This window comes from Eptesicus fuscus, chromosome 20 (assembly GCF_027574615.1).
Source record: "Eptesicus fuscus isolate TK198812 chromosome 20, DD_ASM_mEF_20220401, whole genome shotgun sequence".
NCBI classification, from domain to species: domain Eukaryota; kingdom Metazoa; phylum Chordata; class Mammalia; order Chiroptera; family Vespertilionidae; genus Eptesicus; species Eptesicus fuscus.
Genome location: NC_072492.1, coordinates 16,859,039 through 16,886,451, shown reverse-complemented (window position 1 = coordinate 16,886,451; position 27,413 = coordinate 16,859,039). Strand labels below are relative to the sequence as shown.

The 27,413-nt window shown below is 58.8% G+C and overlaps 1 protein-coding gene across 3 annotated transcripts in view; it reads left to right on the top strand.

Annotated features, from left to right (window-relative positions):
* The window catches only part of RPH3AL (rabphilin 3A like (without C2 domains)), a 127,644-nt gene extending 114,834 nt beyond the window's left edge, over positions 1-12,810 (top strand). For all 3 annotated transcript variants that reach the window (XM_054709082.1, XM_028155026.2, XM_028155024.2), the window contains 3 exons: positions 9,246-9,359; positions 11,176-11,322; positions 12,559-12,810. In XM_054709082.1, the coding sequence (XP_054565057.1) occupies positions 9,246-9,359; positions 11,176-11,322; positions 12,559-12,593 (296 nt within the window). In that variant the 3' untranslated portion in view covers positions 12,594-12,810. The remainder of the gene's footprint in view (positions 1-9,245; positions 9,360-11,175; positions 11,323-12,558) is intronic.
* The last annotated feature ends 14,603 nt before the right edge of the window (positions 12,811-27,413 follow it).

The following is a 27,413-nucleotide window of genomic DNA, read 5'->3' as shown; positions in this document are numbered from 1 at the left end:
GTTCGATTCCGGTCAAGGGCACGTAGTACCTCGCACCTCAGTTGCAGACTAGATCCCTGGCCCTGGCCGGGGTATGTGCGGAAGGCAACCAATCGATGTGCCTCTCTCACGTCGATGTTTCTCTCTGTGTGTCTCTCCCCATCCCTTCCACTCCCTTTCTAAAAAAAAAAAAAAAAAAATCAATTGAAAAATATCCTCAGGTGAGGATTAACAACAAAATAATAATAATAATAATAATAATAATAATAATAATAATAATAAATCAGAACAGCAAATAAAGCAGCTGCCGTGGATCGCAGGGTGGCTAGGTGAAGGCTGAGCCAGGTGCGGTGCATCTGCTATTTCAGGTAATCCCCTGAAAACCTGTGGGAGGGGGCAGACTATTGTCCCATTTTATGAAAGGGGAAACTAAGGCATGACGAGGTCAAATAACTTACACTGTAATCTTGGCGTGGACAGAAAGAGAAACGCTGCGGCTTTCAGGAAACTCTGCCCCTCCCCCGCGTCCCAGGAGTGGAGGCCTGGCCACCTCCTGTGTAGCCGTGTTTGGAGGGAGGAGCCCGTGCATACCATTTGTCTTGACCTCCGGAGCCCGTGGTGAAGCCAAATACGAGCCCAGTGCTGGTGGGTGTGAAGCCCTGGGCTTCAGGCAGCTGCCTTCGCCCCACCCCTGCCCCCAGCAGCCCTCCTGCCCGTCTTGGCTGCTTGGGAATTCATTTCCCAAGAGCAGCAGAAGGGCCTCATTAGCCACACCAGAGGCCAGGGCCTTGGCTGTCGCTTCGAATTTGTCCAAGCCTGATGACAGCCTCGGCTGATGGGTTGATTCCAGCTGCCGAGGTCCGGAGGTCTGGGGGCTCCTTGCCCCTGGTCTGAGCTGAAATAGGAAAGCAGGGCCCAGCACCCCCCACCCCGTCCCCAGTCAGCCCCTGGCTTCGGTTCAGCTCAGGCGTGCCAGGCCTGTGCTGGGCTCCGCCCTGTGCCGTAGGGCACACCCTCCCCAGCCGCTCACCCGTCTCACCAAGGAAACCTACAACTTAATTCTGCCCACTCTAGACTCCTCAGCCTTTGGGGACCTGGGAGAAGTGAATAAACCTGGACCCGCCTGCCCTGTCTGTCTGCCTCCAATAAAGCCTTCGGAGATAGCCGTGCTAGCTCCACGCAGCTCAGCCACTGCCTCCCGGGGCCTCCTGTCAATCACAGGGTGCAGGCGCTCAGATGGGGCCAAGCTAATTTCCCACGGCCGGTCCGGGAGCCGCAGCAGAGGCTGGGCGGTTCCCTGTGCCCGCTGACCTCCCTACCCGAGGGAGGGGCCAGGCCTCCTCTGCCTTGGTTGCCCCTGGGGCCGGGCAGACCCCGGCTGCCCATTCCCACCCCCACAGGCCTGAGCAGGGGCGGACATTCCACCCCCGGAGGGGACCTCAGGGACAAATCCAGAGGCCAAGGAAGCCAGACCTTGAAGGCTTATGACAGAGAGGCCGGGGGAGCGGGGGGCGCGGTGGGGCCAAGACAGAGACACACAGACTGAGAGGCAGAGAGAGGAGAGAAACTGACAAAAACAGAGAAAGAGGAACCGAGAGACACCGATCCATGTTTCAGAACTCACTCATGCAGACACCCAGACACACCAGAGGGAAAAGAAGACTAGAGGCGCAAAGGCAGAATTAAAAAAAAAAATCGGCAAGAGAAGCACCAAGAGACAGACGAAAAGACAAAGACACGGGGACAGAAGGAAGGAGAGAGCGAGCCGAAGGAGAGGCGGTAACGAGGACACGGTTTGCATCCCAGCAAAGGGGCAGGCAGGAGGTGTGCACTTGCCGGCTTTCATCCCTGCCCCAGTCAGAAGCAGCACTCTGCCGGAGAGAAACGGTGCAGAGCGCACCTAAACCAGACCGGCCCCGCGTCCCGTAAGGGCCTGAGCCGGGCTGTCCCGGCCCCAGAGAAGCCCACCTCTGGCTTTTGCTTTCCCTGTTCTCTGTCAGAGATGCCGGGCCCACACCGGCGCCAGCATTTCGACCTATAGATCAAGCCCATCCTTAAATTCCACCTCTTCCAGGAAGCCCGCCCTGACTCCGCCTCTCCCTGAACGCTCGCTGGCTCTCCTTCAGAGTTTGATGTTCTCTCTGAAAGGAGCTATTCTTATCTTCCGTCCATCCCATCTCTTGTTCTGCCTGGAGCACCTCAAGCAAGGACAGGACCACAGGATTTTGGTGCTGGCGACCACATCACTATTGATCTGAGGATTTGTCTTCATTACCCGGTGCCTCCTGTCTGGGAGCCCAAAGGAGGGAGTTAATTAAAATCAATGGTGGATGAAAAAACAAGCACAGAAAACCCTTCCACTCTCCAGCTCTTAATTCCCAGCCTGGTCTGGGCTGACCCTGCAGCTGTCCCCTTTGACAGCCTGGAAGGGGACCAAGGAAGGAGGGTCCCCCGTGACCGCCCCCCTCCCCACCTCACAGATAAAGCAGTGAGGCTCAGGGTGGTCAGGCAGGGAGGGAGGCTCTGGGCCTCTCTGGCCACCACCTGGCCCATTTCTATAGGGACGGGATCCCTGGCTTTGGGGCCACCTTTCTCCTTGCCCAGGCCCTGACTCTCCAGGGCCCTGAAGCCAGTTTCCAAAACAAAGGAAGAGCCTGCTCCTCGGGCAGGGCCTCGGCTTGGGTTTGGAAGAAGAGCAGGCGCTCTGTGCACAGTGCTCTCCCCGCCCCCCAGGGCCCACTCATCCCGTGTCCATGGCAACTGGCCTCAGACGGCCCCTCCCCCATCAGCGGTCCCTGGCTCAGGCGGAGGCCACCAGCTGCCTGCTCGTCCCATTGGAGTGTCCTTCAGAGGGAGGCTGGAGGAGGCGCCTGCTTGGGGGACAGGCCAGCCCTGCTGGAGACGGAGCTGGCTCGCCACCACCGCGCTGACCACCGTCCAGTCCTCCCGTCTCCGCGCAGGGCCGTCCTTTCCTGGGGAGGGCTCTTCAGAGCGCAGTCAGCGAGTCCGTACTAAGGGCCTGCTGGGCCTGGGCCCGGCGCTGGGGGCTGAGGGGAGCAGCCAGATGCGCATTAAGATGTGGCCGCACCCTCCAGTCGTTCCAGGAACAGGTGGGAAGTCACGGCAGGCACTTGTAGGAAAAGCAATTCAATGCCAGGTGGTGTCGTGGGGAGAGGGAATGAGGCCTTCCCTGGGCTGGAGAGGCTTTGCAGTCGAGGCACAATTCGGACGGGTCCCTGGAGGATGAACTGGATTCAGATTCTTAAAATATTCACAGGCTTCCCCTGACCAGGTGGCTCAGTTCGTTGGAGCGTCATCCCATACGCCAAAAAAGGTTGTGAGTTGGAGTCCTGATTAGGGCACATAGCTAAGTTGTAGGTTCGATCCCCGGTGTGGGTGCATATGGGAGGCAACCGATCCATGTTTCTCTTTCTCTCTCTCTCTCTCTCTCTCTCTCTCTCTCAAATCAGTAAAATCATATCCTCGGGGGGGTGATTAAAATAGATGTAAAAGTATAGGCTTGTGTAGCTTTTTAAAGATACAGTGCCCTCTGTCCTCCTTGGTCTTACTTTATTGGTAGTTGTTATTGTCTCCATTTTTCAGATGAGAAGATTGAGGTTCAAAGAGATGAAAGTATTTGCCCAGGGGCGTCCGGGGCAGAGCCAGAACTGAACCCTCGATGTTGGGAGTGAACAGAAGTCTTTCTCTCCCACATGGAGGCCCCTGCCTCTGACGGGAAAAGGCCCAGAGAGAAACCCTGGGCAAAGGGCATGGGGGGGGGCGGGCGTTGCAGAGAATGAGCCGGCCTGCCTGGCGGGGAGGACTCGGGAGGGAGCAGGGCCGTTCGGGTGCGGCTGGACCGCGAGTGCCCTGCATACTAGCTGCGGAGGAAAGAGCAGGATTCCGGCGAGGGAGAGGCCTGGGTTCGAGTCCCAGCTCGGCCTCCAAATGGCCTTTGAAGGCGTCTGGTGCCCTCAGCGTCCTGTGAAGCACAACTTGGGAAGGTACGCTCCCCTGGAAAATGTGAGTCCTCCCCTGTGAGGTTGGCCTGGGCTCCGGACACAGGGACCCCCAGGCAAGCCCTGCGTGGGGAGGTGCGGGCTGTGAGCTCAGGATGCCCCTCAGGTAAAACAGCTCCCGTTTATCAAGCACCTGCTGTGTGCCAGAGGGTGCCCGTGTGACCTCTGTCAATGCTCACAGCACAGAAAGGGACCCACCCGCCCCGTCTCACGACGGACCTGCAGCGAGGAAACTGGCCCCAAATTACCCAGCCGGGAAGCAGCAGAGCCAGTTCGTAGCTTGGGGCTGACTCAGCCGGTGCCTCTTCACCACCCCACACTTCCCTTTTGCTGCCACCAAATGGAGCCCCAGACTTGCCAGGCATCTGGGGAGGGTTTCAGACTGCAGGCCCGGCCCTCCCCGGTCTCTGTGGAGACAGCGCTGGGACCTTCTCCACCGCCATGCCAGCCTGGGGGGGGAGGGGGGCCTGGGAAGGCTAATTGGGGATCTCTGTGCACTCCCCGGGGCCTTATTATCTTTCCTATACATTAAAAAAAAAGTGTTGTTTTTAGTATGCAAAATTTTCCACCATCTGCTTTGCCTTGGCAGAATGTTTGCTGAAAATATCTCTCTTCCTCTCTAATTCCCATAATTTCTGGGGCTCTGGGAGCCTCCACGCCGAGCAGCAGCAGCTCGCAAGTGCCTCCCGAGCTCACAGGCTGCCGGTGGTCCCTTGGCCCACACGTCGCGTCTCCCCGCCTCTCAACTGGAGAGGGGCTTTGGGGTCTCTCCACTGACGAACAAAACCGACCTGAAGATGAGACCTAGAATTCAGACCCAGAGTCGCCGTCCGGGTGGCCTCTTTGTGTATGATGGGACACTGTGAGGTGCCTGGGGTCACAAAGAGAGGTGGGGGCAGAGCAGAGCCAGGAATCCGGTCCCCAAATCCCAAGGGAGGCTGAGCCAGTGTCCTGCCAGTCCCCCGGACCGGCCCAGGCCAAGGTGTCTCCACTGGACCCACAGCCGCTGCCTCACCTGTCCTTTCAGGCAGTCTGGGAAGACTTTCCAAAAAGGAGGACTTCCCCCCACCTTCATGTGCCAAAACTCTGAGTTTCCATGGTGATAGTCAAATTGCAAATCCATCCAAGAGTGGGGGGTGGGGGAGGGGGAAGCTGGCCTATCCCCAGAGAAGTGGGCATGGCTGGTGCTGGTTTTCATCCTCGGCAGCAGGCAGCCCTTCCAAGGCATGATGGGAAAATCTCGGGGATGTCAGGTCCCCCAGCAAGTGGTCCAGGGGCTCAGGCCACCGGAGGGGAAGGCCCTCCGTCCTCCCCGCCTCATGGCAAAGCCCCAGGTGAATCCATTTGGCGATGCCTCCTGGGGAAGCTCCCGGGCTGTCTTCCTCCTGGTGTTTTCCCGTCTCCAATCTGAAAAATCAGGCGTGGGCAGAATACAGGCATTCATCACCCAGCCATCCTAGACTCAACCTTTGGGGAGATGGAGGGTGGGGGGGAGGAATCAGCCTGCAGACACACAGAGTGTTCTGTTGAGGATGGAAGAGCAAGGGCCAAAAGATTTATGAGCCTAAACGCTTTGTTAATAGACCTGGAAGATTTACGATAGCAGCTGCTGTGCAGGGAGAACGGTCCTGACGGCCATCGAATGGCAAATGAGCCAAGGATTGGGTTTCACCGAGGCCTCCAAGCTGAGCCTGGCCCGGCTCGCAGTCCCAGACAATGAGCAAGGATGCTGAGCCAAGGCGGGTGCGTCCGGAGGGAAAGGGCCTTGTGGGCTGGCTGCTTCTCTGCTCTGTGCGGCCTTTGTTAGCTCATTGTCCCCTGGGGCCCTCCGCCCCGCACGGCTGCAGCCCTTTGGGGCCCATAAGAGGAGACAAAGCATAAGCCCACGGACTAGAACTTGAGGAGGTCTTGTTTTTTCGAAGCCTGGTGTACCCAAACCCACCTCCAGGGCTGGTGCTTTGGACAAGACATACCCCTCACAACAAACGCTGCCCCCCTATTAGCCCAGCACAGTCTTCCTGCGATTTAAACCCGCACCCATTCCCAATCCAATGCTGTTCCCAGCCCAGTGCCGTGACCAGGTGCGACAGATGACGGGCGGGGGGGAGGGGAAGACATGGGACCCGTGAGCTTGCCACGGTGACCCGGGTCCTGGGACAGCCTTTCCCGTGCTCTCTTTCCTGTTATTGGTATTTTGTGCTTTGGGGCATCTGCCCATGAACGCCAGAGGATCCTGGCATTATTTTAACGGCATGATACCCCGTGTCCCCCTGCCCCGGGCTTACGAAGATCCTGCGTGCCAAGCACGGAAGAGATGGAGCCCTCCAAGTCAGAAAGGGTGACTCGATGCTCCTTAAGCCTCCGGGTCAGGGGGAGCCTGCAGATATTTTAAAAATCGGAATCCAGCCCTTTGCCCAGGGTTCCTCTCTGGGCCTCTTCCCCGTCAGAGGCAGGGGCCTCCATGTCAGGGGGCCCACGGGGTTGGTGTTCAGTCAGTCAGTGAGTTAAAGACGCTCAAATGCTTACAGAACCAGCACCAGTGAAGTCCGGTCTCAGTGGAATCGCAATCAAAGAAACCCAGTCCAGGACCTGGAAAGCAATGGCAGAGTAAGACAGGCCTTCCCTGGCTCCTCTCAAATACTGTGGGAGGGGCCCTGGACCACCCCCCCTCCCGGTCCCTGTCTCCTCTTGATTCCGTATCACAAAAGCCCAAGCTGCCTTCCATGAGGGCGGGGGGAGGAGAAACAGGGCAGAAAAGGCAGCATCCTTGAGCAGACAGAGAAGGGCCCGCTGGGACACTCAGGTTAGCATCACTCTTGCCCCACCCACCTGGATCAGGCTCTGCCGAGGGAGAAGCACACCAGCCTGATTCGGGGTGTGATTTGGCCCCGGCCCGCAAGGAGCCTCGGTTCTGCTGGGGAAACGCCTGCATAGACGTGTGCAGCAGAAACGGTTGGTGCCGTGGCAGCGAACGCACAGGCGTTCAGCCAACCGGGCTTCCCGGAGGAGGTGGTGTCCGTCTGAGCCAGGAGAAACGCGATGGGCAGGGCGTCCTGGGCAGAGGGGAGTGAGTCACTGCAGGAGCCGCTAACTGGCAGTTTGGCAAGAGCTCCGAGCCGGTGGGGCTGGAGGAGCCCGGGGCAGGAGAGCAGGCTGTATGGGATGAGGATGGACAGGTGGACAACGGCCAGGAGCTTGGGCTTGGTCCTGTCGATTATGAGGAGCCTTTGAAGAGGGGTAACGAGGACTTGTGTGTTAGCTGGAGCACCCCCGGCTGGGCAGGGGGGCGGGGGGGAGGGGCCTGCGGTGGGGCCAGGTGGGAGGTTATCACAGGAATCCAGGCTGGAGACGATGAGGCTTTGAGCTCAGCATTGATTCGAGGACCATTTAGGAGGTGCAACTGTCAGGACATGGGGGTAAGGGAGAAAGAAGCGCTGACTGGTCATCAGAGCTTCACAAAGCACCTACTATGTGCCGGCCACTCTGCTGTGGAAGCACAAGGTTGAGAATCTCTTAGAGCTGAAATGGTCGGTCAGCTCCAACTCTGGTTGCTTGGTCTGTGGCCTGTGCCTCCCGTTAGCTGGCAGGTGGCGCAGGCTGAAGGCGTGAAGGCTCTCCAGAAAGCTCCGGATCCAGGTGGCAGCTACGTGGCACGAGTCCTGCCATTTCCCCTCCAGGGCCCACAGTGGGTCTCCCCGCCGGACCGGGCTCTCCTTCCTGCCGGGTGTTAACGCAGCCCCAGGCTTCTCCTCTGCACGCGCTCCAGGAGGGGCCTGGCCGGTCAGATGAAACCGCCTGGCCATCCCTGGTGTAGATCAATTTTGTCTCCAGTCTCATCTCCCACCACATGGGTCCCTATGGCACAGGGCTGTTGGGCAGGTTGACTAAGATAATGCCCGCTAGGTCGCTAGCACAGTGCCTGGCAGAAAGAGCTCAGCCCCTCCTAGCCTCCCTCCTAGCCAGCATTTTGCATTCCCTGGATTAAACACGCTTTACCCCATCCGCTGAGTTAGTCGCCTGTGAGAGCCGCTGCCCTGCAGTCCCAAACCTTTGTGCACAGTTGTACTTGTTAAAATTACATCATTTAATGAAATGTTATGTAAATCGATGAGAAGAGTCAGAAAAAAACACACACACACAAACAGTTGTCTCATAAAAGCCGGGGCCTTGGGAAGCCTTGATAGAAGCCACTCGCTTAAAATAGCGATGGAATTAGATGTGGGCAGGACCACGGCGGCAGACAGGAGAAGGAAACAGGAACGGAGGGGAGTCTGCCCTGTCTCTAAGCTCTGCTCTGATGGGTAGACTCTGAACCTGGGAATCACAGCCAAACACGCGTGCCGTTTAGCCATGAAAGGCCGTGTGGACCCAGTCCCGAAGAAGCACCCGAACTCTCCATCGAAAGATTGGCACATGGATGTACATTTCTATGCTTAAAATTCAAACAGAATGCTTACCATATGAATAGACCCTGTATTATGACTCCCCCGGTAACGAACCAGCCAAATGTGGTCCCGTTCAGTCCAGAAAAGAGGATTTCTTCCGCAGTGGGTGTTCCCTGTGAGGGCTTTCCTCCTCTCCGTCTCCTGGGAGCCCAGCCCGTCTGCCCGGCTCCCTTCTGCACCCACAAGACCCCGCGGAGAGTTACTGGGTGAACGGGAGGCGAGCCCAGGCCGGCTGGCTCCCCGGTCCTTTCTCCCAGTGGAATCGGCGTGGCTAGGAGCACAGGCTGCGGGGCCAGACTGCCAGGGCGCAAATCCTGGCTCCTCCGCCTACTGCCTTTGGCAAGTGCCTCAGTGTCCTTGCCTGTAAAATGGGGATAGTGCTGTTTTCTGCCTGACCGGGATGTTCTGAAGCTTCAATGGGTTAGCGTGTGTCAAGTGACTGGCGTGTTCTGTGAGGGTCGGCGAGGACTGGCATTGCCATGACTGCGAGCATTGCCTCGTGGCCAGGGGCAAGGCTCAGGGCGGCGCTGCCTTCACCAGAGGGGTAATTGGCTCCTACCACAGGGAGGGGGTGACGTGTGGAGACGGCTGGCCCCGGGGTGAGCCCTCCTGGACTGGCAGAAAGGAGTAGCCTGCTGTCCCCATCCCCCGGCCGTTGTTCCCGTGCCCCAAACGCACGGCCAGCTGAGGGTCTGTGCCCTTCGTCCTGGCAGGAGGGAGGCCTGCCCGGCCCCCTCTGTGCAACGTGCCTGCCGGTGGTGGCCAGTCGCGGTGACCTCCTTGCTGCTGTCTGTTCTTCCAGTGGTTTCCAGCGACAGTGACAGCGACTCGGATCTCAGCTCCTCCAGCCTGGAGGACAGACTCCCGCCCCCTGGGCTCAGGGACCTGAGAGGCGGCAGATCCCTGGGGGAATCAGGTGAGTGTGGGAAGCGCGTGCTGGTTTCTGAAGCTCCGGGTGCAGGTGGCTTTGCCGCTTCCGTGGGCCTCTGCTCCCCAGCAGGTGTCCGCAGGGTCGCTCTGGGTCAGGAAGTTCTGAGAAGTGGGCCCGGGGCGGGGCAGCTAGGAGCTCGAGTCTTAGCACCCCTGAAGAGCAAGGCAGAAAGGGGGCTCAGCTGTATATTCGGGGGGCGGGGGGGCAGGTCCAGTGGCTGCCCTGACCTCGGCCTGCACACCTGGGCTTCCTCCCCAGCTCCCTGTGAGCCTCCCAATGAGATGAGACCATGAAGGCCAGGCACGGCGTTCTCCGGTGTAGCTCAGCTCTGCCGTAGGACTGCAGTGGGACCCAGAGACACACTGCGGCCTCTGGGCCTCTGTTTCCTACTAGTGAGCACAGACGGGCGGGAGCAGGTGGTCTCCAAAGCTCCCTCTGCATTTCGCACCTCTGAGCTCTCCTCTGTAACCTGTGTTTGAAAGAGAAGTGACTGGGGCCTTGAGGCTGGTGCAGACAAGGCCTGGGGCACGTTTTCCCTCTCCTTTCAACACCCGAGGGGCCTTCCTGGGACAGGGCCAGCTTCATTCAGAATCCCTCCAGAGCTTAGAGCTGGGGTCTCCGAAGACGGTGCCCGGGCGATTTCAGTGCGTAAGAAGCTCTCTTACTGCCCCCCACTGGACCGCACCGCCCCCTCCTGCTGCCCCGGGACAAGGCCGGGGACCTGCCAGAGCGCACGTGGAAGGAATTCCTGCTGGGACGACAGTTTGGGCTCCATCGGAGATGCCAGATGCCTGGCACGCGGGCTTGTACGTCCACTCCCGTGCCCGTGGCGGGCGTGACTAGGTGATCATCATACGCTTTCCCCCAGAGCCCAGTGCGGCCTCCGAGCCCTCCTCCGGCAGCTTTCCGAGTGGCCGGTGTCAGTAGGTGAAGGTGGCGCCAGAGATGAAAACGAACCTGGACGAGGCGCTCTCTTGGGCACCTCGGGCTAAAGATTCTGTCTCAGGAAAGTGTAGAGGGCGCTTACTGCCCGCCTCGGTTCCCAGGGCAGGTTCTACCCGCCCTCCACCTCCCCCAGCAGAGCTCTTGTCCCCTCCCTTCACACCACCTCCCAGCTATGGCCTGTGGGTCTAGTGCAGTGGTCGGCAAACTCACTAGTCAACAGAGCCAAATACCAACAGTACAACGATTGAAATTTCTTTGGAGAGCCCAATTTTTTAAACTTAAACTTCTTCTAACGCCACTTCTTCAAAACAGATTCGCCCCAGGCCGTGGTATTTTGTGGAAGAGCCACACTCAAGGGGCCAAAGAGCCGCATGTGGCTCGCAAGCCGCAGTTTGCCGACCACGGGGCTAGTGGATAGGAAAAGACGGAATACAATGGCACAGGCCCAGCTCGGCTCCCTTGGCCGGGCAAGGACCCACAGCCATATCTGAGGATCCTTGAGTTAGTAAAGGCAGCAATGAGTACCCCACTGAGTTCGCTGAAATGTAAACCCTCCCCCCACCCACACTTCAGTCTTTGAAGGCAAGAGGAATTCCTCCTGGTTGTCGACTTCCATGTTGGTTCCTCTGGGCAACCACCTGCGGGCCCATTCGGTGGCCACAGGGTTGGGTCGCGCTAGAACGTGGCAGCCCTGCAGGGCAAGGGGCCCTGGGCAGTCAGGCCCCTGGACGCCCACCTCCGATCCATATGAGAAGCTGCCCATCGGCTCCTTCCAGGCGGAGATCCTCCCTGTCTCCGTTTAAGGTCCAGAGGGCCCAGCACTGAGCTACTTGCGCTCACCCATGGTCTCTTGCAGGTGGCAGCGTGGAGCCCCCCAAGATGGAGGTCACCCCCCCACCCAGCCACCTGTCGGGGAGCCAGAGCAGCCTGGCCAGCGAGACCGGGACCGGCTCTGCAGACCCACAGAGGGGCACCCCACCCTGGCCGGACCCAAAGGGCCCCAGTGAGTACCCAGCCACTTCTTCTACCCCCCACTACCTCTCCCTCCTTGGCTCCCCCTCCCCCAGGGCCCTCCTCCTCTCCTACTCAGTCGCCCAAAACTGGAAAGGAGTCGATGAGGTTTTCAATTCTGTATGTTTACTGAGCTCTGGGCAGGCACTGCGGGAACCGAGGTGCCAGGCCCCACCCTGCCTGCAAGGAACAGAGAGGAACCCCAAATTAATAATGGTGACCACCCCCCTATCCATCATCAGAGATGCTCACAATGGTTGTTACATCCTCAGCTTTACAAAACGTGTGATCTTTCGTTTCCCCATCTCCATGGCAGTCGCTGTCGCTCCCATTTCGGGAGCACCTACTATGCTCCAGGCAACCCAGTCCTCACCAAGCCCCATAGTGTGCCCAGTCTGGACTGGGGGGGGTGGGGGACAGCCCTTGACCTCCGCTTCCTGAGAAGCTGCAGGGCAGGGCACGTGAGAGAGGCAGCAGCTGGGCAGGCCTGAGGGTCGGGGAGCCTCGGCGGGCATGGCCACGAGGTGGGCCCTCTCCGCGCCCTCTGGCCTCCCGAAACCCTCCTCAGGGGCAGCTTGGAATCCAGCCCGAGTTCTCGTCCCAGTCCTGCCACATAGCCGCGTGAACCGGGGCAAACCATCAGGCTGAGCCACGTGAAACTGCAATTTATAGATCAAAAGTAGTCGAATGTTGGCAATTGGGTACGATTCAGCCTAATATCTGGTCTCTCTGTGCCCAGTTCCATTGTCGCTGACGTGGGGGCCACATCAGGCCCCTCATAGGGGTGGGGGAGGGTAAAATGCAGGCTCCACGTGGAGCGTGCGCCCTGCGCAGGTCTTGGGAACTGTCCAGGGATAAATGGGGGAGGCTGTGCGGCCAGGGCATGGCGCGTTCCAGGGCTGGAGGCATTTGGAAAGGGCCGGCCTCCGAAGGTCGCTGTGCTGACCACCCGGGTTGCGATGGACACACTGAAGCGCGGGGAGGAGACGGCTTGCCTGCGAGGACGCAGCAAAGGGGAGCCGAGCTCTGCCCAGGGCACCAGCCCCTCCCCCGCCACCCCAACACCCCCTGCCCCCCAGCTGGCAGCCACCAGCTAGTTCACACCAGGGGGGGCGGGGGCTATTCCAGCACCTGTGTCACCTCCATTTCTTCCCCAAAGGTCAAGCTGTCACAGGGCGGTGCTCTGCCTCAGCTCACCCTATAGTGGCCTTTTTTCTCTCCCCCAAAGGCAAAAGGCACGGCTGGGCGGGTCCCCGCTGCTGATATGGCCCGACCAGCCCTCCACCTGCCCTGGGCAGAGGCCTGTGGGTGCGCGGGGCAGGCTTTGCAGTCGGAAGAGTGAGAGGGCGCACCCGCACCTGGAGCCAGACCCTGCCGGCTCCTCCTGACAGTCCCGAGGCCGCACATCCCCCGTCGGACGTGACCTCTGACTCAACCAGCCAGTGTTTGGGGTCTGAGTCTGCTCTGCCCACTCAGTGCCTTTCCGACCCCTTTCCTCTGGGAGCCCTCACCCTCCCCCCCCACCCCCCCAGCCATCTCACTCAGCCGTGACCTTTATTTATTGTCCTCCCTCGACCCCCCCCCCTTTTACCCCTGCGTTCATTTCCAGTTGGCTCTCACCTTGGGTTGGGCTGGATGGGCCGTCACCCCCCTGGTGGGGCCCCCACGTGCACTGCAGTTTCGGGGGCCCCAGGCGGGCTTCCTAAGTCCATCCCTGAGCCTGACCCTCCAAAGCTGAGCTTGGCCCCGAGAGACCAGCCCGAGTCCAGAGCAGGTGGGATGCAGGAGGCCGCACCCTTCCCTCTGCTGGGCCCCCGGAGGTGGGAGCAGCACCCCGCCCCTTGCTCAGGGTGGCCCGGGGCTGCTGTTGGGACCTGGCTCTGTGGTTTCCTGGAACCCCTCCTCGGCCCCCGGTGCCCCCAGCCCCTCCCCGCTGGAGCTGAGACGGGCTCTGGTGAAGACTGAGAAGTCGCTCACTGAAGAGCAGCCTTCAGCCTCTCCCCAGCTGGGCCCCGGCTCCCCGAAGCCATTAATTCACGACTCTTCAGTCGGTTCGCTTTGGCGTGAAAAATACTTAATTCAAAGCACGGGCAAATGCTTCTGGAAAACCCTTCCCCGAAGAGAGAGAGAGCGCGTGTCTGTGTGCGTGGGTGTTGTCTGTACCCTCCCATCCTTCCTCCCCCGCCCCACAGCCCCTCCCCCAGGCCCCGGCCTCGAAGGGCCTGCTCCCCAGGGCCCCGGGCCCCCACCATTAGCTTTTTTGCCATGGCCCCTGGCAAATGGTAAGAAAACCTCACTGCCTCCCTGTGACAGTTACGCTTCAGAATACAAATAAAGGTTAGGGTTTGCATTGGGCCGTGTGCTGATCGATGATGTGCATCACTTGTATACGCCAGCTTTCACGACTCCCCAGGATGTCTACGTGAGAAAGCCAGCCCAGACCAAGCCCATTTGCTCTGCAGAATCCCCCGAATGCTCGGAGCTTGCAGGGGCCAGGGACCCCTCAGGCGGAAGCTCAGGATGGGTGTGCAAACAGTCCTGTGTGGAAGACATGATTAGATCCCCTGAGTCCCTGCCCCCAGCCCACGTGGCCTGTGACCGCCCTTGCCACTCCCTGACCCTCGTAGAAGACAGCGTCACTGCTGGCCACGGCTGGACCCCAAGCCAAAGGCTGTGATGAACGGGGAGACCCTCAGCCCCTCCCCGGCTAACACCCTCCGCCCTCTGCCAAGGCGGGACGTTGTGGAAGGTTCTCTCTGGGAAACTGACCGAAGGGAAAAGCTGGACAGAGCCTGACGTTGTCGAGTCCCCAGTCTCTGCCCCGTCACCACGGTGAGGCCCCCGTGCACGGGCCCTGCCCCCGGAAGCAGAGCTGCCGGTTAGCTTTGCTGCGCTGCACTCACACCGGGAACAGCCAGGGCACCAGCAGTGGACCAGAACCAACAACCAAAATATAGACTCCAGTGCCGGAAGGCAGGGGTCCAGCACAGCCCTCTGCAGATAGTCACCCGGGAACCAGGGAAGGGGGGTGTTCCTTTTAAAACCAAGGGTTAAAGCTCTTCGGAGTGAAATGCAATAGCGGAAACTTAAAAATGCACTAGGAGGAATGGAAGGTGAGAGAAAATCCCCCAGAACATAAAACACAAAAACAAAGATGTGAATGTAGGAGAAGAAAAAGACAAGAAAATTGCACAATCAAAAGATAAGAGCTGTGCAGAAGGTCCCCCGTCCAACTAATAGAAATCTCAAACCAAGAAACAAAACACAGGAGAGAAAATAGTCGAAGAAATGATGCCACCGTACTTCCTGGGACGGAAGGAGACACGCTCCCTAGAGACAGAGCCCGCCAGGTGCCGGCACAGGGACGTAGAACCACAGCCCTGCGGGCGCGCCGCCATGGCGAGCACCGCGGGCAGCGCCTGTGGATGAAGGGGCGCGTGGCCTGCAGCCGCAGTGGGATGCCCATCCCCCGGGGTCTTGCTCAAACAGATTCTCGCTCACTCGGAGGTCGGGGCCAGGGGCCGAGGGTGCGCATCTAACCGGCTCCAGGTGATGCCTGCTGCTGGCTGGAGGACCAGCTTTGAGTAGCGCGGGTCTAGGGCAGCGGTTGTCAGCGCCGATTGCTCCTGGGAGTCACCTGGGGTAATACAAGCACTCCGGCTGGACTCCCCACTGAAGATTCCGGTGGAATCGCTTTGGGGCACAGCCCTGACATCGGGGTTTTTAAAGCTCCCCAGGTGACTCCCATGGGCTGGCAGAACCTGGAACCATCGCCCTGTGGAAGCTCTTCTACGTGGGCTCCACGCATGCATGGAATGTTGGGAGAGTACCTTTTCGTTAGCTAAGAACTGGAAACAGCCTAAGTACCAGGGACAGAAGAATCCTATATAATAAAGATGTAATATGCAAATGGTCGTTACGCCTTGACGCGTAAGGACCGACCGCGTAACAACCAGACCACGGATCAGCAGGAGGGTGGGGCAGCGAGCTACAAGCGGGCGGCAGCGGAGAGCTACAGGAGGGGGCAGGGCAGCAAGCTATGGGGGGGGGCGGGGGAGGGGAGGGAGCTACAGGAGGGCGGGGCAGCGGGCGGAGAGCTACTGGAGGGCGGCAGGGAGCTACTAGCAAGCTACTGGCGCACGGATTCGTGCACAGGGCTACCAGTAGATCTATAACTGACACAGCCCAGCAATGGGCCATCATGCGGTGATGAACATGAGGGGCCACACTCAGCACAGATGACTCACACGCTGAGCACAGAAACAGACGGCAGAAAAGCAAACCATCATGACGCCGTCTATTTGGAGGTTTTTAAACACACACAGTGTTACATATCACCATGTATTTTATGCAGTGAAAGAATAAAGAGATGCATATGAAGGATAAACAACAGATTTCTAGATACATAATGGGAAGAAGACATGCAATTAAGGAGGGGTTTCCACTTTAATCTATGTTCTAGTAATCTCGGTGACGAATAGGTGGGTTTGTAATGTGTATATTATATTGTATATGTTTTACATGGGTGGGCACAAAAGTAGGTTTACCGTTGTTTGAATGGGAAATAATACAATAATTAATAGATAATACAAGAATAAACTCTGTTTGGCCCTGGTCAAGTAGCTCAGTTGGTTAGGGCATTGTCCTGATACCCCAAGGTTGCGGGTTCGATCCCAGGTCAGGGCACATGCAGGAATCAACGGACGAATGCATAAATAAATGGAACAACCAATCAATGTTTCTCCCTTCTTCTCTCTCAAAAATCAATTTAAAAAAAAAAAGAATAAATTGTTATGTGTACACTCAACTGTAAACCTACTTTTGCTTACTCCTGTATTTATTATATTTGTATTATCTTTATATGACTGAAATATTGCAAAATAAAAAGTTTAAGGAATTAAAGCAAGCCTTCTTATCATAAAATTTCAGGACACCAGGATAAAAATCCTAAAAGGGAAAAAAAGTCCAAAAACCTTCCAAAAAGAAAAAAACAGGTCACATACCAAGGATCAGAGATTAAAACGGCACTGAAATTCTCAAAGCAGACTTCGAAGCCAGAACACGGTGGGGCAGCATCTCCTAGGTTCTGACAGGGAATGGTCACTAATCTGGATTGACAGCCAGCCCCATCCCAATGGCGGGAGAAGGAAGGTATTTCCAGACGTGGGTGTTTATTTTTTCAATTGGCCGCCCGTACCTTCTTTCCCGGGCGGCTACTAGAGGACACGCTCCAACCGAACGAGGGAGAAACCCAGGAAAGAGAATCCGGGGCCCCAGGTACTGGAGATCCGACACAGGAGGGGGCCCAGGGAGTCCCCAGGCAGACAGCAGTGGCTCTGCTGGGGAGATTGTATGTGATATCATGATATGTTACCATATATCATGGTATCCTATCTAATAATAGAGTAATATGCAAATTAGGCGTCACTCCATGACAAAAATGGCGGCCCCCATACCCACAAGATGGCGGCGCCCAGTCCCCTCAGCCCCGCTGCTGGAGTGTCTGGCCTGTCCCACCAGCAAACAGAGCACTGAGAGCAGGGCATGGCGGCTTCCTTAGTGCTGCGGCAGCGGGAAGCCGCCAGGCCGTGTGCGCACGGAGCCGGCGGAGGAGCAGGGCCTGGGGTCTTCCCATTGGTCGCCGCATCAGGAGGACGCCAGGCCCTGCGCACACGCGCACACGGAGCCAGCGGAGGAGCAGGGCCTGGGGTCTTCCCATTGGTCGCCGCATCAGGAGGACGCCAGGCCCTGCGCACACGCGCACACGGAGCCGGCGGAGGAGCAGGGCCTGGGGTCTTCCCGTTGGTCGCCACGGCGATCGGGAGGACGCCAGGCCCTGCGCACACGGAGCCGGTGGGCGATAGGGAAGACTCCAGTGCCAGCAGAGCAGGGCATGGCGGCTTCCTGATCTCTGCAGCCGGGAAGCCGCCAGGCCCTGCATGCCGGGCCTGGCGGCTTCCTTAGTGGGGCAGTGGCAGGGAAGTCCCCAGACATGGCAGACAAAGCCCAGACAGCAGGGCTTGGGGGCTTCCTTAGTGGGCAGTGGCGGTGGGAACACCCCCAGGCCCCGCAGACAGAGCCTGGACAACAGGGCATGGGGGCTTCCTTAGTGTGTCCGTGTCTGGGAAGCCCCCAAGCCCGGCAGACAGAGCACACTGCAGGGCATTGGGGCTTCCTTCACATGGCACATGGCGGCAGCAGGCAGAGAGCGGACAGCAGGGCATGGGGGCTTCATCTCCATGGCTGCAGGGAAACCTCCAGGCCCCACAGAGAGCAGAGAACCATGGGGAGTGGGCCTAAGCCATCAGTAGGACATCCTCTGAGAGCTCCTGGATTGTAGAGGGTGCAGGTTGAGCTGAGGGACCCCTGTGCACGAATTTCGTGCACCGGGCCTCTAGTCTATAATAATAAAAGCATAATATGCTAATTAGACTGGATGTCCTTCCAGACGACCTTCTGGACGAAGCCAGGGCTGCAAGGGAAGCCCGGGTCCCGGGTCCCGGGTCCCAGGTGCCAGAGGGAAGCTGGTGTCGGCAGCCAGGGGAAGGAAGGCCTACTCTTGCACGAATTTCGTGCCCTGGGCCTCTAGTATAATATATAAAACTGAAAAAGCAAGAATGGGCATAAGATTCCAACATGAAGGTACACACCAGCAGAAGTGGCTAAGAGTTCCAAGGGTGCCTGGAGAGGGACTTGGGGGGACAGGGGATTGCCGCCCTCTGTCATAAACTTCCTAGGACAGTTGCCCCTATCTACTACGTTACATTCGAACAATGAGATTTTTTTTCATAGAAAATACATATCACACTCAGGATAAACCCTGGGGCGGAGCTGAGAGCCCGGAGCCCATAGCAGGTGAGCGAGGTAGGGCGGCTGAGGACCCGCCTGGCGGAGAAAATACAGCCCCGGGTCCTTCTATCCAATACGCTGCCTCCCGCTCAAAGCTGCCTTGTGCCGGGACCAAAGCCCGGGCCTCAGGCCTCTGCAGGACAGGCCCCACACTCAGCTCCTGCCAGGACCCAGGAGGGACCCAATCCCACCAGCCCTCGGGGCGGGTCCCAAATGGTTTCCTAGAGATGTGTCCCCGGGGTCGGTGGGGTCTGGAGCAATTTCATCAGAGTTAACCCAGGAAGCCCCGTGCTCTTTGGGGGCAGGAGGAATGCCTGTCCCCCACCCCCACCCCCACCCCACCCCCGGGTCTGGGAGCTGCAGGAGTCGGGAGCTCTTTGTGGGCTGGGAACCAAGAAATCCTTTCTTAACAAAAATGCTGACCCTCAGGCAAACAAGTACCCATTAAGTGTTGGAACTGAGCCTTCCATAGTGGGGGTGTTCTGTGTGATCTGAAAACACGGGGGACTGCGGGGGACTCAATTTGTCCCAGGTACCGGAGGAGCCTGTACGTCGTCGCTGAAAGAGGCAGCGGGTGGAGAGCTCCTGAACGCGGGACAGCTGGCTTCGAAGCCCGGCTCCCCTGCTCAGTACTGACTGTGGGTCCTTCTCTGGGCCTCGGTGTCCGCATCTGTGACACGGCGATCATGCTTCCTTCACGGGATTATTGTGGAAATAAAACACCCGAGAGCACACGGAGAGCTCCTGCCACCGCTGTTGGTTATTACTCCCCCTCCATGCAGACGCCGCGCTGGCTTGGGCGCTGTGAGGTGAGGGAAGCGCCAGTGCAGTGGCGCCCGGGGCCTGGGCACCGTCCGTGTCCCCACGCCTCCCTTTGGGGATGTGGTGCTCCGTCCATCCGTCTGCACTGGCGGCTGCCAGGTGCCAGCGGAGAGGTAGAGGCTGAGGGTCCGTCGTGGACAAAGCAGACGTGGTAAGACACTGGTCACGGGACCCCACCCCAGGGCGTCTGGCTCAGAGGTCCTGGGTGGGCGGAGGATGTGCATTTTTTAAAATATATTTTGATTGATTTCAGAGAAAGAGAGAAACATCACTGATGAGAGAGAATCATGGATCAGCTGCCTCCTACACGCCCCCTCCCGGGGACCGAGCCCACCACCCAGGCATGTGCCCTGACCGGGAATCAGACCGTGATCTGCAGGTTCATAGGTCGACGCTCAACCACTGAGCCACGCCAGCTGGGCGTGGATGTGCATGTTTTAAGTTCCCAGGGGATGCTGACGTTCCCGGTCAGGAGACCACACGAGGACCCCTGACCTAGAGCGAACAGGCCACCTGCACTTCCTGGGACTGCCATCCCTGCACCACCCCGGCGGGGAGGACCCCGCTGGCAGAGAACACGCGGCCCCGCAGGCCGAGGGGACCATCAGAGTCCTGCTGCTGCTGTGTCTCTCCGCGGGACAGATGCGCTGCCCAGCTGTTCCTTAGCGCTGGAACCAACAGCATCCACAGGCCCAGCAGGTAAGAGCCTCTTCCCCCCACAAGGGTGAGGGCTGCCATCTTTCCCGAGGAAGCAACGCCCCCGCTCTGGCAGGGTCCCCCGAAGCCTGCCGTCTCTGTTCCTGCCTCTTCCTGCCTCTCCAGGGAACTGTTCCCCCCGGTGCAGGGCACTGTGGGCCGTGGAGAGGGACGCTGCCACGAGGAGGGGGCCCACCGAGGACTCCAGGCAGCTCCTCCCTGGCTGCCTGGTGGCCCTGCCTCCTCCCAGCTTTGAGGGCTGACAACAGAGCCCTCCGTGCCCCTGACCAGGCCAGCGAGAGACGCAGCGTGTTGCTGTGTAATAAACATCCTGCTACAAGCTCTAGGGATCCTCACCCCCCTCTGAGACAGATACTCCTGTTGTTCCCATTTCACAGAAGAGGACACTGAGGCCCTGAGAGGTCCGGAGAGCCCGTATTTGAATGCAGGGCAGTTGGAGAGACTGTGCTCAGTGGAGGGTAGGGGTTTGCTGGTGAGAACATGCAGGGATCCCGAGGGTGGAGGGAGCCGGGAGCAGACAGGCAGAGGAGGGCAGGCGGGCAGCACAGCTGAGGAGGGTAAGTCAGCCCTGGTCCCGCTGGGGCATGTTCCCACGGCTGAGAGAGCAAATGAGCACGCATCTCGGTCCTGCAGAGAGTTGGCCCCATGGTGGCTGCTGTCTGTGCCGCGGGGGATGCCGTCTGAACACCACGAGCTCCCATGATCTTTCCTCATCGGGACTCCGGGCAGGTCCCAGGGGGCGCCTGTCTTTTCGGGCCACCTATCGGCAGGTGCAGGAGTTGGCCTCGGGGGTTCCAGGAGCTTCCATCCCTCAGGCGGCCTCTCTGGGCCTTTGTAGCCAGCGTCTGGCTTGGGACTGACCCCGCCCTCCTCCCGAGACAGGGAGCGCACCTGAACCCCGGGGGGGAGGAGTCCCCAGCACATCCCTCCCCACACACCTGCCTTTCTTCCCCCTAACGTTTCCACTGTGGTTATAACACGCTTACATGTAAGTGCAGAGATCAGTGGCATTCAGTGCACACCTTCACATTGTGGTACGGCCATCACCACCATCCATCTCCAGAGCTGTTCACCCTCCCAAACTGAACTCTGCCCTGTTGGACGCTCACTCCCACGTCCCCTCCCCCAGCCCCGGGCGGCCCGTTCTACCAGGAGTGGGAGGGCTGGATTGTGTGGTATTCCTACGTCGAACATTCTGAAGAACCGCCATTCTGCCTCCACCGTGGCGGCAGCGTTTTTCATTCCCACCAGCCGAGCATGAGGGTCTGTCTTTCCTTCCCAAGCAGAGGCTGTCTCGTGTCTCTTTGACCCCCACTGCCCCGTGGTTCATGGCAGGGGAACCTCAGCCGCCCAGGGCCTCCGCTGCTCCCTCGATGGCTGGAATCGCACGGGGGGGGCGGGGGGGGGGCGGGGGAGGAGGGTCTCATGGCCACGTGCAAGGCCATGGGCAGAAGCTCAGCTCAATGCTGCGCTGTCGCTGTCTTGAAATTCTTTATCGTTTTGAACAAGGGCCCGCGTTTTCATTTCCCGCTGGGCCCTGTGAAGGATGTAGCCGTCCTGCCCGGCCTGGCTGCTCGGTCTGGGTGCAGACGCTGCGAGCGTGGCCAGATCGACGGTCACGGCCTGACGGGGAGAGTCCTCCAAGGCTCTGCAGCCTGGGCGGGGGCACAGGCCCCCATGCTGGCCCTGCCGCCAGCTCTCGGGTTTGTCACGCCCCATCTACAAGATGGAAGGCCTGGCTGGGAGGGAGTTCTGTTTCTGTTCCCCGGAGCTCCTGTGGGTGCGGGCGGGGAGATGGGGAGTCCCAGGGAGCAGCGTGGGACCCACCCCCTTCCCACTACAACACGAGGCTCCCCTTTGACCCACTCTCTCCACTGGGATCCCAGCAGGAAGGAGGCCAGGACCAGATGGACACGCCGCCTGTCTGGATCCTCCACCTCAGGCTGCCCCACCCTGCACGCTGCCTCTGGGGACGGAGAAGCCTCCGACAGAAGGTAACCAGGGGGAGGGCCAGCTGTGGGAGAGGCGCCCCCCTCTTAGCCAGAATGCACCTGAAAGGGAGATGGACACACACACTGACACTCACACACACTCACACACACACACACTCACACGCACACTCACACACTCACACACACACTCATACACTCACACACTCTCACACACACACACACACTCATACACACACACACTCACACACACTCATACACACACACTCATACACTCATTCACACACACACTCATACACACACACACACACTCATACACACACACACACACGCACACTCACTCACACACACACACACTCACACACACACACACTCACACACACACTCATACACACACACTCATACACTCATACACACACACTCACACACACACACTCATACACACACACACTCACACGCACACTCACACACACACTCACTCACACACACATTCACACACACATACACACTCACACTCACATACACACACTCTCACACACACACACACACACTCACACACACACAGCCTCGTGTGCACAGACACAGAAAGGTGCAACTGTTTACAAAATGTGTGTGACCAGTCAGTTCCAGTTGCTCACCACCAGCCAGGAAAGGCTCCTGGGCACAGGGGAGGGGCGGGACCGAAGGAAAACCTGGCGCTGGCCGCAGCCCAGACCACTGGGGAGAAGGACCCACCAGGCCCTGTGCTGGGAACAGTGGCAGCCCCGGCTCCCGCCCGGCTGTCCCCGCAGAGAAGGGCCTCCTCCCTGTCCCTTCCCCAGCAGCTGGCCAACAGCCAGGGCTCTGACCTCACAGGCCTCCCCCCACCCCCTCCCCGGCTGCCTCTCCTGCAGAAAGCCAAGGAGAGCATGGCTGCCCATCATACTCGCCCATCAGTACCCGTGAAGAGGTGAAGGGGGAGGCAGGGGGGCGATGGGAGGGGGAGCTGGGAGAGCGGGGAGCCCAGACAAGCTGCCCCCGAGTCCTCACGGAGACAGACGGCAGCTCTGAGCTCTTTGATGCGGACCCCAGGATGTCTGCAGCTTCTTCAGCGCCAATTACCGGAGAAATAATTCCGCGTGCTCACCCCCTGCCTCTCAGCAGATGCTCTTTGGGGACATTTTAAGTCTGACTGTACCTGCTGAGCTGTGACAAGTGAAGCCGCTCCCACCCTCCCTCCTTCCCCACTGCCATCTATGCCACTTATCTACAGGCTCTTTCATGGGGAAAGGGGCCTACCGCTGAGTGGCATCATCCCCGTCCCCAAGGCAGGGCCCTGCCAGATCCGCGCCCTGCACCCGCCGCCTGACTCCGCTTCTGGATGGGGTGGGCACAGCTGGGTCCCTGGAGTCCCTCTTCCCTACCGGCTCCTTAAAGGCAGGAGTCGTGCCGCATTCATCTTTGACTCCCTGGTTAACTGTCCAGAAATATTGCTGGATTGATTGATGGGTGGGGAGTGGGGTGGGCGAATGGATGGGTGGAGGGATGATGGACTGATAGTGTTGAGCAGATGGATGGAGAGATAGGTGACTGGGTATTATGTGTGGACCAGTGTATTGAAAGACATCTGAGAGGATGGACAGAAGGATGGACTGCTGACCTGAGGATGGATGGGTGGATGGATGGATGGATGGATGGATGGATGGATGGATGGATGATGGTGGGTGGGTGGGTGGATGGATGGATGGATGGGTGGGTGGATGGATGGATGGATGGGTGGGTGGATGGATGGATGGATGGATGGGTGGGTGGATGGATGGATGGGTGGGTGGGTGGATGGATGGATGGATGGATGGATGGATGGAAACAGTCCCAGTTCCAGGGTCCATCTGCTCTCCGCCCCTAGGGAGAGGCCAGCATATCTGGAGCCCACACTTCCCACAAGTGCGGGGTCCCCTGCCCGGGGCTCACTCCATTAAAGCCGCCGATAGACCCCCAGGGAGGAGTGGATGTTGAGGCAGCCCTGGCTGCTGAGGATCCGGGCTTAGGGCCTCAGTTAGCAGCCCTGACTGCGCACCAGGCCAGGCCTCCAGGCTCCGAAGCAGCCGCTGCCCGGGGGAGGGAGTCACAGGGCTGGCCTGCCTGCTGTGCGGCTGTCCACACACTGCCTGGGTCCGAGCCCACCCTCCAGGCCAGGCCACTCTGAGGGGCTGTGGAAGGTGAGGGCCTTTGTGAGGACCCTAGCTCCGAGTACCCCCCCCCAGCCTGCCTCAGCAACCCCCACACACACCAGAGCTTACACATCTCCTGCCCCCCACCTTAAAGTCACAAATTCCACCCATCCAAACCACTGCAGCATTCCTTGTATTAATAAGGCAGCCCGAAGAGGTTTGCAGATGGGGATTAACTGGTTTATTTCACATGTTAATTAGCCAGCCCTAAATATGTATGCAGATCAGGATTTAAATTAATTCACGCAGAAGTATTTTTAAATACATCACTGAATTGCGCTGTGCACCTCTCTCCTCCCTCTCCTCAACTCTGCTGCCTCCAGTGTGTGAGCCTGGACCGGTCGCCCGGCCAGCATGAGCCTCAGTTTCCCTGTTCAATAAAGGGTTGACCCGGCTGAGCCCGGGGTCTGCTGGCCCTGAAGGTCTGTGCCCCTGTAGCATCTCTCCCCTGGGTACGGGGTGAGACCAGGCCTCTCAAAGGTGAGCTGGGCGGGGGGCCATCACTCAACCCAGCTCCAGCTTCGGGATCTGAGCGCTGAGCCCGGCTTGGGGGCTGGAAACCAGGAGAGACATTACCAGGAACCCAGACCTCCCAGATGGGGTCTGCCCAACCCGGAACACATCCCAAAGGTGGCCTCTCCCAGCTCTTGGGGCCTTCCTCACCTAAACGGGTGTGCACCTTAGTTCCGTGGGCAACTCCTGCTGCTGCCTGAACAATCCCTCTTGGGAAGGGACCTGTCTTTGTTTAGAAAACACGGTTTAAGGCTGATTCTGGATGATCCTGAGAACACAGTCCAGCTGGGGCCAAGGCCACAAGAGACATTGGAAATGAACAGGAATTTGGAGGAAGGAAGAGAGGTCAGAGAATGAAGCCAGAGAGATGGGGTGAGGCCAGGGGTCCCCGAGTGAAGCGCCACAGCCCCGGGGGAGGAGGGGGGGCTGAAGGACTGGATTGTCACATCCCAGGTGATGCTGTTTGTGCTGCAGTGATGTAGCCGCTCCTCACCCCCTCCTCGCCGTCCACAGTGTGGCCTGCACACCCACATGCCTTGTGGAGGTGGATTTGGGGGAAGAAGGGGCTGAATTACACATTTGAATCTCTGTAGTTTGGAATCTTGTGTCTAGAAACGTAGATGTACCACCCAAGGCAGAGCTAACGTAGCCAAAGCCAGACTTCAGAGCAGAGGTGACTCAAACGCTCGCGACTTTTGCAGAAAATCAGCAAAGGCTTTGGCTTCCCCAGGACACTGCAGTGGACTTCGAGGGCTCCTCCCCCGGATCTGAGGAGCGTGGCCAGGGGGACCCCCATGCCAGTCTCCCCACAACTGAGGGGTTGCCCAGGAAGTAGGACTTTCAGTGCCAGCATCAGGAAAGCTCCCAGGCCAACTGGGAGGAGCCGATTACCCTAAACAGCTGGCATCTGGGTCACATGGGCCAGGGCTGGATGCTGGACTAAGCTCTCCACACACTTCACCTCAGTCCTCACAACACCGGGAGGGAGACATTCTTCTCCCCATTTGGCAGATGAGAAAACTGAGGCCCGGAGAGGTTCGGCAACCTGCACAAGATGACACAGCTAGCAAGCGGCAGAGCGAGGATTTGAACCCGCGGTCCCTTCTCTTAAGTTGCTCCCTCCCCTGGTCTCCTGAGGAGGCTCCACTTGTAGAAAATGGAAATCCAAGTGCTCAGGCAGCCTCACTCTGAGCCCCACCCGGGCCAGGGCCTGGGCCAGGAGTCCTCTAGTTTCATGGAACCTCCTCCCGCATTCCTGCCAGTGACTCCGCCTTCCTTGGGACCCCTGGCTGCAGGGCCCAGCAGGCCTCACTGTGAACGCCACCACACAACCACCTCCGGAGTCAGAAAGAAGGAAAAATGTCAACCCTGCGTGCCCTTGTTTTTGGGTTTTGTTTTTTTTTTAATATATATATTTTATTGATTTCAGAGAGGAAGGGAGAGGGGAGAGAGAGAGAAACATCAATGATGATAGAGAATCAGGAGAGAGAGAAGATAGAAATATCAAGGATGAGAATCATTGATTGGCTACCTCCTACAGGTCTGGGACTGGGCCTGCAACCCAGGCATGTGCCCTTGACCAGAATCGAACCCGGGACCCTTCAGTCTGCAGGCCGACACTCTAGCCACTGAGCCAAGCCAGCCAGGGCGTCCTGCCCTTGTTGGTAACCTCAGCCCCTCCCCACCGTGCGCCAGGCCCTGCCCCATCTGCTGCAAGCACCTCCCTCATCCGCTCCTAGGGCACAAGCAGCATTCCCCGCCCAGCCCAGGGATTTCCAAGCTGGGAATTCAAACAGCTCGACACGGAATAGACTCAAACAGCGTCAGCTAATGGAAATAACAAGATGATAAATTATTCCAGGGAAAGAGCAATTTTCCTTATACCTTGCTTGACTCAGAAAACACTGTGATCGCAATAGAAATTGGAGGTGTCAGAACTGGCATCTGGGGGAAGAAAAAAGAAAGCATTCTGCTTGCGCCCGTCAGTGCAGCCCCAAGGGGTGGGGGGCGGTGAGCGAGCGTGTGAGGTCAACCCCAGGCCAGCGCACAGCGGGGCCCCAAGCAGGGTGTCCTCCCTGGAAGGGCCAGGCAGCTGGACCTGCCACCAGCTGGCTACAGGGGCTGGGGAATCCAGGGCAGAAAGCCCAGGCCTGGAGTCAGACAGAGCTGGGTCTCTCCCCAGCTCTGGCACCAGCTGGCCGTGTGGTCGCCTAATCTCCCTGAGATTCCTGGAGATAGCAATCAGGAGGAGCACAGGCCTTAATGTGCGGCACGTGCGCCAGAGCGTGCCTCGGTGGTGGTCAAGGCAGTAAATCCTCTCTGGCTGTGCCCACGCCCCGTGATCAGGGGGCACAGGGTAGCTACCGCGCTCCGGGTGCAAGCTGCAACAGGGGACGGTGGTACCTGCCACTGAACACATGACCCTGGGGCCCTCTGGTCTGTCCCCCAGGGCAGCTCCCGGAGGTTAGCTCCTGCCTGTGCACAGCAGGGGCGATTCTGAGGAGCCCAGTCTGAGCCCCGCCTCCCACCCAGCGTGGGCCCTCGCTCTCCGAAGCTTCCAGATAAGTGAAGGGTATCCTTCCCCTCCTTCCCCTTGCCTGCCTGGGTTTAGTTTTGGTTTTATGATAGCTTTTATGATAACCTTTATTGATTTCAGAGAGGAAGGGAGAGGGAGAGAGAGAGAAAACATCAATGATGAGAATCATTGATCAGCTGCCTCCTGCACGCCCCCTACTGGGAATCGAGCCTGCAACCCCAGGCAGGTGCCCTGACTAGGAATTGAACCGTGACCTCCTGGTTCATAGGTCGACCGACACTCAACCACTGAGCCACGCCAGCCAGGAGTGCCCGTCTTTTCCAGATCAACCCGTAAGCGCCTTGGAAACTTGGCTGGACTCCTCGGGGTGCTTCGGGCGTGAGGAGACACCTCTTTGGGTTCACACTAACCAGCTCAAGGTGTTGGGGCTGCTGCCTCACCCCAAGTCTCTTGTGAACAGACCAGCCCCGACAGCCCTCCCAGCCTC